General features: G+C 38.5%; 1 protein-coding gene across 1 annotated transcript; it reads left to right on the top strand.

The window, feature by feature from the left end:
* Positions 1–7407: 7407 nt before the first annotated feature.
* LOC130955951 (protein ASPARTIC PROTEASE IN GUARD CELL 2-like) lies at positions 7408–9387 on the top strand. Its single transcript, XM_057882967.1, has one exon. The coding sequence runs from the start codon at positions 7614–7616 to the stop codon at positions 9045–9047; it is 1434 nt and encodes a 477-aa protein (XP_057738950.1). The 5' UTR covers positions 7408–7613; the 3' UTR covers positions 9048–9387.
* The last annotated feature ends 850 nt before the right edge of the window (positions 9388–10237 follow it).

The following is a 10237-nucleotide window of genomic DNA, read 5'->3' on the forward strand; positions in this document are numbered from 1 at the left end:
TTGGTATAGATGATCTTCAGTATATATTATTAATTCATTATGATGTAATGGTTGGGTCGGTAAAATATCAATCTTATAAAAAATTTATACATAGTAAAGTTGTTTTTTTTCTTTTGAAAGCAAAAAAGCTCAACACACTAAAGTGGAGCAACGTTCTTCGAAAAAACAAACAAAAAGGCAACACCAAAAATACCAACCACCAGAACTAGAAACCCGCATGTCATCTCCGGCATAGCCATCAACAACATTAGGGAGGGACACCTCTCCACTCGTCGTAGCTAAACATGGTCATGTGGAAGATTTCTTCAACGCCTTTGCTTTTATTCTGGAAAATCCTCCTATTCCTTTCCATCCAAATGTGCCAGATAATCGCACAGAAACACCTCAAACGTTGCTTTCGGTCCTCTTTTCTACACGGCTCATCTGTCCAGTTTAAAAAATGGTCCTTCATCAAGCCCGAAACAGACCAAAGCCGACCAAACACAGATAACCACGCACTCCACACCTGCCAAGCAAATTCACATCCAAGAAACAAGTGATGAACCTGTTCTACCTCGTTAGTACAAAACACACAACTCTTATCATCTTGGCTAATAATCCCGAACCGACTTAGTCGGTCTTTGGTATTCACCCTGCCTACCAGGACAAACCAAGCAAATAGCTCCACTCTTGGTGGAACCAAACCTTTCCAGACGCTCTTGGTGAAGCTGTAGCTGGATACCTCATCTGAAAGCATTCCTTCTTGTAGCACCTGCACAAAGGAGTTAGTCGAAAAGATACCAAGTCTATCAAATTTCCACACAACTCTATCCTCTCTAGTGGTCACTAGCCTGATAGGTCTCAAAGCCTCATGTAACTGACTCAGAAGGTCTAACTCCCACTGAAAGAGCTCTCTCCTCTATTGGATGTTCCAAACCCACTCTAGCCCATCCCAAAAACCACAATCCCCAATGACCGAACCACATTGATTTGAAACAGAGAAGAGCCGGGGGAACCGTTCTTTCAAGGACCCACAATGTAATCAGACATCCTCCCAAAACCGAGTCCGACGCCCATCACCAATCTCCATAGCCAGGCCAGTAATAACCTTCTCTCTTAGATGTTGCTTCTTAATTTGTAGATGGCAGATATCCTTCCATGGGCCTCCTTTAGTAGGCAGCACTTGCGTGCACAGTAACTCATTCGGCCTCAGATTATTACAGGAGCAGACCACCCTCTTCCATAACGGGCACTCTTCTTTAGCAAAATAACTTAACATAGTAAAGTTGTTTAAATTGATAGTTGTATCATTTGATCCAAATAACTTGGTAGGGAATTTGAAAATTTTGAAGGAAAAGGAATTAAGATGAAGGAAACGGGTTATTTAATAATTTAAACCTTTCTTATTAGGGGATTATTAATTTATTAGGAAATGAGTTTTTCAACAAGGGCAATTTATAATTTAATTATATTTAGTATACACTAAAATTAATTATCAAAATTAGTTGTTAATATAAAATACATATTGTAATACAAAATATATATTGAAAATAAATTAAACAATATATATTTATATGCAAATAAATAATAATTAATTTTAGTAGCTAATTTTGATATATACATAATATTATATATATATATATATATAATTATGTATCAATTGTGTCAATGAAAATAGGATCAGATTAACACATGGTCGCTCTTGTCAAACAGAAATGATTTTTTATGGTTATTTTTAACAATTTGGTCTTCCATTGATACTTTTGTTAGCAAATGCTGAATATTTCGGTATAATAAACGTCCAAATAACTAATACGTTTTAGTAACACAAGTAACAAATAATCCTATATTCCTATTTGAAATAAGTAAAAAATTAAACAAATAGAATACAAAATAGGATACGCTTTGGTGACGGTGTTTTGCTACTTAATATCAGATTGCATAGAACCAGCAAAGGGATGATAATAATACTGAAATTGGTGAATTACAAGTAACAGCAAGTATGTTTCTGAGTTTCTTTACGTGATGGACAAATGTGGATGAAGAGAAGAACTAAGGAGTAGGATGACTATTGAGTGGTATATATGTGTACTATCAACCAACAGAGGCAAAATTGAGAGGTGATCCTCGCAATACTGAGTCATACCTGCAATGACACAGAACAGAGATCAAGCGACCATCTAATGAAGAAATTAAAAAGGGGATTCCATAAATTAGAGATTCATTTGGTTGGCCTATTTTAGTGTGATGGGAGATGAGCCCCGGCTAGAACCTGGTCTAGTTTCATGATAATCATATCAGATAATGTTCACTCTCATTTGTCTATTTATTGTCGGAGGTTCAAATCCTACTTTGTAAATATACAAATCCATTAATTAGATCCTTAAAGGTTGAGGGATACGATGGGCAATACAAAAAATAATTGACTAAACCTATTATTTGGTGTCTGATAAAAGAAAGAACAAAGAACAACTAAGATGAAGATATCATCTGCTTCTGATCAACAATACTATAAGGAATTAAAAACTTAGTGTAAGGATGAGAATGACTAGTCGCTATCTTAGCTAAACGGTCAGCTACCGAGTTCGTTGTTCATTAAATCAATTGAACATAAACCACCCAATTTTGTTGCAGCACCTCAGAAATCTTTAAAAGAAGGTCTGTGTATTCTCTTTGAGATGAATCCTTTGTAATCAAGAGATAAGTCTCTAGACAATTTTTTTCGCAACTCACTTCCCTATAGCCACTTTCCCAAGTCAAACAAAGGCCCTCCAAATTGCTAATAGCTCACAATAACCATTTACCCGTACTGTCTCAAATAGCACGCCCAAATCAGCAAGTTGGTCTTGTTCAAAAAGACTAGCATCACAATTTAATTTAACAACATTAATTGTGAGAGGACACCAAGAATCTCACAAAGAGGGATGATGTGTCACTGATTAGAATGCTTAATAGTAGCATACTCAGTTGCAGAGTACCTGATAAGCTTGAGAACCTTCACCTTGCTCCAAATGTTATTTTAATTAAAAATATTATTGTTTCTGTTCTTCCAAATCCACCAAAGACCTGCTACAAAAATCTCTTCACTGTTCCGAAGATTTAGACGAAGCCAGCTTTAAAAATTCAAGGAGACATCCAAAATTCGCATTCCCACCTTCAAGCTCTCCCAAATCGGTCTCACGTTATTACAAAGTCTGAGGCAATGTTCTACAGATTATGGTGCTTCATTATATTTGGAGCAAAGAGCCGTTGTTGTTAAGCGTCTTCGGTAACGGAAGTTAGCAGTGGGAATGACCCATGCACGATGAGCAAAATCAACCCCTTGACCTTCTCAGGTATTCCCAAACGCCAGAGCCACAACCTTTCTTTCAAGGAGTCATTCATAACCATTCCTTGTTGAGTAAGCCTTTGAGGCATTCTCAATGCCAATTCAGATCACACCATGTCTGCATTATAGGGTTGTAAGTTGTAATATCTAATTTTAGGGTCTCATGTAACACAATATAAATTTGATCAAAATTCCAACTTCCACCAAACCACACATCGTCTAAAGAGAGACAAGTGTCTGAAATATGCATAAAAAGGATCTCTGGGCCAAAGGCCCCGACTATGAGTGGCAAGAGGGAAAGCCCGCTCCACCCCTCCAAAAGTCCGTCCCGCCTAGTGAGGCGGTCCTAAAATTTCACCCCGCCCCACCTAACTGTGGGCTGGCGGGCTAGTAAGCTAAACCCGTCAAATTTTCTTTTTTTTTTTACTGTTAACTATTAAATAATATATATAATTTTACAATTATTTTAATAAATTTATAATTTCTAAAACAAAAAAAATTATCATTTTTATATTCACAAACACTAAAGTCTTTATAATTATAAATATTTAATAAACATAATATAAACCAAGTTTTTATCCAAAACATAATTATAAATATTGTCTCCAAAGCAAAATAAACATAATCCAAAACATTTAATTTTCATCTTCTTTCTCTTGTATGTTGGGTTTGGGGAAGTTGGAATTTGGCAAAAAATTTTAAAAATACCCCTTTGCTTAGAAAAAAAAAATACTAAGCCTGGCGGAAAAGCTCACCCCACCCCCGCCAAAGCCCACGGTTTAAGCGGTGCGGGTTAGGCGGACTTTTACTATTTAGCGGTCCCAATTTTTCAATCCGATCCGCCTTTTTTTGGTGGGTTACGCGGGCCAGTCCGACGGATTTAGGTTCGTTTGCCACCTGTAGCCCCAACGGTCTCCAAGGACGATACCAAAAGGATTGAGTTAAAGACCCAATACACCAAACATAGCCATTTTTAAGTTTATTAGTTGTCTTTGTGATGTTGTGCCATATGCTCAAGGATTACATAGGACAATGAAGATCTAACCCCAAACTTCCTTGAACATATTTAGCTAGTATAATGGGGCACCCATAATTTGTTCCTACCATGGAAGAGCTGCCAAACTAGTTTACCAAGAAAGACAGTATTAACACATTGAGTGTCGTAAACACAAGGCCTCCATACCTCTTGGACGTGATCACAGTACCCAAATTCAACAAATTTAAGCCCTGCTCATTTGTCTTTCCTTTTCACAAAAAATTACGCATAACAGAATCAATCTTAGAACACACCTTGTTAGAGAAGAGGGAGACCTGCATTTGATATATAGGTAAAGACGTTGCCACGAATTTTATAAGACATAATATGTTGGCCCTATTAAGCATCCGACCCTTCCAGCTAGACAATTTGCTTTTTATTTTTTCTACTGCCTCCAGGCAAGCCGCTCGAGATGCATGGAGATAGTTGATGTTAACCCCAAGTACTTATCTAACTCATTAGCAAATCTGATAGAAGACACATCATTCGGTACATTTCTACGAGTATTAGACACGCTCTTCAAACAAACAACTTTGGATTTATCTATTTTACTTTTATGCCGGATGCCTTACAGAACAGGTTCATAGAGTGCATGACCTGGTGGACTTGAGTCTTGCTTCCTTTACAAAAAAGAAGAAGGTCATCTGCGAATATGAGATGCGATATTCGTGGACCTCCCTAAGAAACAACAACCGGGTCCCAAGCCCCCAACTCCACTTGATTAGATATAAAGCAAGCTAGCATCTCCATACAGAGTACAAACAAATACAGTGACATGGGATCTTCTTGTCGCAACCCTCTTTTGGGTTGGAAACCATCCAACCATTTTTCATTCCATAATATTGAAAGAGATGACGCCTAAATACAATTCATAATGAGACTTCTAGTAGAGATAGGAAAGGCGAAGCTACTCAAGGTGTAGTTTAAAAACTTCCAATCGACCCGGTCATATGTCTTCTCAAGATCTATCTTAAAAACGATAGCGCCCTTTCTTGATTTCTCTTCAAGAAATGGAGGACCTCTTGCGCTACTATAATGTTGTCAGGAATTCCTCTACTAGAAATGAAGTCTCCCTAATTTGGTCGAAAGTTCTTTATTTTACTTGTGGAGTCAACCTTAGGAACGAGCACAATAAAAATTTCAAGCATAGAAGGATTAATTGTGTCGCCCTAAAATGTCCTACGCACTAAACTCCACATATCTTGACCCACTACTAAGAGAATGTGACCTATATAATTAATTAAATTTATTTTTTTTTATTCCTGGCCTTTCTTTAAAATTCTTCCTTCTAAAACTTAAAATATAAAATGTTAAAATTTTAAACCCAAATTCTAACTTCTAAATCCTATACAATGACATCTATATATTTTGGTTAATTTAATTTAACAAATAGTTTATTAAAAATGAAGAATACTAGTTGAAAATATCGTAAGAAAAAAAATGTAGGGATAGAAATTAAAGATTTGGTAAGTGAGAAAATTTAAAGAATCGAGAATTACTAAAGTTTGAATCTAAAATTTCTTAACTTTTTTATTATTAACTGGACAAGAAGTTTTAAAAGGCTCATTTATACACTAGTGAAAATAATGTAGGGATGTTAACGGAGTAGGACAGGGGCGGGAGATGTCTCCCTGTTTTCCATTTTCGCCTTCAGATCCGTTTCCCATCTCCGTCTCCATTCTCCACTGTGGGGGAATATTGTTCCCCATCCCCATTTTTTATGGGACCTCATTTTTTGCAGGGATCCCATTCTCCATTTATCTGATAATTTTAACTAATTATTAATTTTCATATGATTAGAGCTGCAAGTATTCATCATATACAAAAACAGCAGGATTTTATTCAAAAAATCTAAATGACACGATGGTGACTTGTTTCGAAATGACGCAATGGGGGACGCAATGACGAGCCAAAGGATAAAGTAGTAGACGAAGTGGGAGACACGGCAACCGAGAGGAGAATGGACACGACAACAGAGTTACGAAAAAGAACGCCGCAAATAGAAAGTACGACACGGTGAGGGTGATAGCACGGTGAGGTGTAACGATGCTGTGAGAAAGGAAGTTGGTGAGGAGGTGGCTGCAGAGAAGTTGAATGGAGTGTGAACAACGTTAGGGATCTCTGAATTGAAGAAGAGTCATGTAAATGAAGATTAGGAGTTTTGAGTTTCTATATATATGTGTGTGTATGTGTGAAAAATGACTAAAAAACATATATAAGAAATAAACTATTAAGAATAATTCAGTAAATTTATAAATTTCGGGGAATAGCGGGGACGGGACGGATATCCCCGTTTGTGTCCTCGCGCCGCCTCAGAAAAATTTTGTCCCCCATCTCCATCTCTACGAAAAAAAAATTTTCACAATCGAATCCCCATTTAAAACAGTCCCCACAGAAATTCCCATGTCTCGAGTAGTTTTGTCATCCCTAGAATAATGAGAATATCTTTGATGTAAACTCAGTTACCAGAGTTTAGAACTCTGATTTTTTTTTCCCTCCCCCCTTTATCTTTTTCTTTCGTTTTTCCCACTTTCCTTGAAAAGAGTCCGAGAAATACTGTACAAGGAAGGGAAAAAATTCGATAGTCCAAATTTTTCGCTTCTAACTGTTTGGTTAATCCCATGGAGTACATATTGCTTTGCTTCCGGGAGGGGGTAACATATTAAGGATTGACCATGCTGATAGATGTAACAATTTCAATCCATCTTTGTGAGTTGTGACAATTGGAGAACAAAAAAACAAAGCTTCCTTAAAAAAGAAAAGAACAGCAAACAGCTCATAGTCTGTTACCTTTAGTAATTACTAGTATAGCAATAAAGATGTGTAGAATTACCACTAATTAGTAATAGATGCGGTTTACTACTTAACGGTCCATAGTCCACGGTACAGAAACCAAAAGCTAAGCAAAGGACAGCAGCATGATTTGCGGTAAAAGTCCCTTTCACGTCAATATTGAGTTATTGACCACAGCACAAAATACACATGTAGATGTATGCTACGCATTGCTTCGGCCCTTCCTCAATTATTATGAATAAATAATATTTTTACACTCGGTCCTCTCCTTCTTACTCTCGAGTCTCAACTCTCAACTCTCAACTCTCAACCCTCAACAGACTAACCTAACCTTTTCTCCTTGTACACAATAGTCTATAGAAGCATCCATCCCCAAAAGGGAAACGGCCAACTAAAACCAAATAATAAAAAAAATCCATCAGCCTCGCTCACCAGTCACCGGCAACCTCAACCTTTTTTCCACGGCCCCAACCCACCATGGCCATACGCATACACATATTCCTACTATTTCTTCTCCTTCCAAGCACTTCCGCTACCGCATTCCATTTCGAGGACTTCAACGTAGAAGAAACCATCGCAGCCACTGAACTCAAGCCAATCAAAGAAGCCGACACTCTCCAACAGAGCGAAGAGGAGGAGGCTCCCCGTCTCTGGAAGCTGAAGCTACACCACAGAGACAAAATCACCGCACTACATAATACCTTCACCTTGCAGGACCACCGCAGCCGCTTCAACTCCAGAATGAGACGAGACGCGAGACGCGTGGCCTCCCTCGTTCGCCGCACCGCAACAAGAAGCAACAGTTACAAGGACGACGACAACAACAACGATGCTTTCGGTTTCGGGTCGAACGTGGTGTCGGGGACAGAGGAGGGGAGCGGAGAGTATTTCGTGCGTATAGGCCTCGGAAGCCCTCCGACGTACCAGTACGTGGTAGTGGACTCCGGCAGCGACATCGTCTGGGTACAATGCCAGCCTTGCAGCCAATGCTACAACCAGTCCGACCCCCTCTTCAACCCCGCCACCTCCACCTCCTTCTCCGGCGTCGCATGTACCTCCGCCGTCTGCGACCGCCTCGAGAACGCCGGCTGCAACCAGGGCCGCTGCCGTTACGAGGTCTCCTACGGCGATGGCTCCTACACCAAGGGCACCCTCGCCCTCGAGACCCTCACCTTCGGCAAAACCCTTGTCCGAAACACCGCAATCGGGTGCGGCCACTGGAACCAGGGCATGTTCGTTGGGGCCGCTGGGCTTTTGGGTCTCGGAGGCGGGCCCATGTCCTTCGTGGGCCAGTTAGGAGGCCAGACTGGAGGTGCCTTCGGGTACTGTTTGGTCAGTCGTGGGAGTACCGGCTCTTCCGGTTCCCTGGAATTCGGGCGCGAAGCCATGCCCGTGGGTGCGGCATGGGTGCCTCTCATTCACAACCCGCTGTTCCCCAGTTTCTACTACATTGGGCTTTCGGGTCTCGGGGTTGGGGGCTCCAAGCTAAACATATCCGAAGAGGTGTTCCAGATAAACGATTTGGGGGAGGGAGGGGTTGTTATGGACACCGGCACCGCCGTTACCCGATTGCCGAGTTCAGCTTACAAGGCGTTTCGTGATGCTTTCGTTGCGGAAACGACGAACCTGCCTCGGGCACCCGCGGTATCCATCTTTGACACTTGCTACGACTTGAACGGTTTCGTGATGGTTCGGGTGCCAACGGTGTCGTTTTACTTCTCGGGTGGACCATTTCTGACTCTTCCAGCGAGGAACTTTATGATTCCGGCAGACGATGTGGGAACCTTCTGCTTCGCGTTTGCTGCTTCTCCATCTGGCCTATCCATCATAGGGAACATTCAGCAAGAAGGCATCCAGATTTCGCTTGATGGAGCTAATGGCTTCGTGGGATTCGGACCCAATGTCTGTTGAGTGTTGACTCTTGACTCTTGAGTATATACACAATTACATTTAGTTGTAGAGTATATAATTTTGTCGTAATTAAGTCATCTTGGTGGTGCCACACATTTTATTTATTTATTATATATACTGCATCTTTGTTTTTTTTTTCTTCTTTTCATAATTTACTATTAAGTAATAGTTTGTGAAAAGTGGTGCACTCCAGCCATTTTGATAGTGATGGGTAGGATCTAAATTTACACTGCGGTGGTATATCATTGGTCAAAAGAATCGTAGAAAGGTTAATAAAGCTTGCTCGGATATTAGAGTCCTCATTTATTATAATATGTATATCATATTTTTATTTTATGAAATAGCTAAAGGATGTTAATATGTTGGAAAATTAAATATTTAAGGTTTTTAATGCAACTTTTTATATTATATAAAAATAATTTAAAATTTCTAACTAAAGTAAGTTTAACAAGTGTTCTTAATTTTATAGGATTTTTGCTAATAAAAATTTTAATGACACCAATTAAATATACTTTAAGTAAAAGTTTTTTCAAATAAAAATACAATATAATATCAACTTTTTAAACTTTTTTATACAATGTATTTAAAAGGATAAAATTTATTTATTTCATTCTCCCAACGAATTCTTTTAACTTTTTTAATTAAATTTTATATATATATATATATATATATATATATATATATATATATTGTTTATACCTATTTTACTAGATATAAGTCCGATTCTCATTATACTAATAGACCTAAAAAAATTTGAAATTGGACCGCACAAATTTGGTCCATTAGGTAGTGTTTGGTGAAGAGACAGAGACGGAAAGATTGAGAATAAGAGACAGAGATTAAAATAAATCTTAGTATTCTGTTTGGTGCAAAGTGGGAGACAAAATTTAAAACAAGAATAAAATTCTAATTTAATTTGTATAAAGGGTAAAATTAGAATTAATTAATTGAAATGAAAGTATTTTGGGTATAAAATGTTATTAAAGTTTCAGTCTCCATCTCTAAAAATTTTAGTTTTCTGTGTTTCCACTTTTTGAAGGTACTAAAATACTGAAATTTTGGAGACAGAGACAAAAATTTTAATATCAGTCTCTGAACCAACAAACACAATATTGAGTCTCAGTCTCCCAGTCTCTGTCTCAGTACCTCAAAACAAATGCTACCTTAGTGTCAAGACTTGATACATATAG

This window comes from Arachis stenosperma, chromosome 10 (assembly GCF_014773155.1).
Source record: "Arachis stenosperma cultivar V10309 chromosome 10, arast.V10309.gnm1.PFL2, whole genome shotgun sequence".
In the NCBI taxonomy this organism is placed as follows: Eukaryota; Viridiplantae; Streptophyta; class Magnoliopsida; order Fabales; family Fabaceae; genus Arachis; species Arachis stenosperma.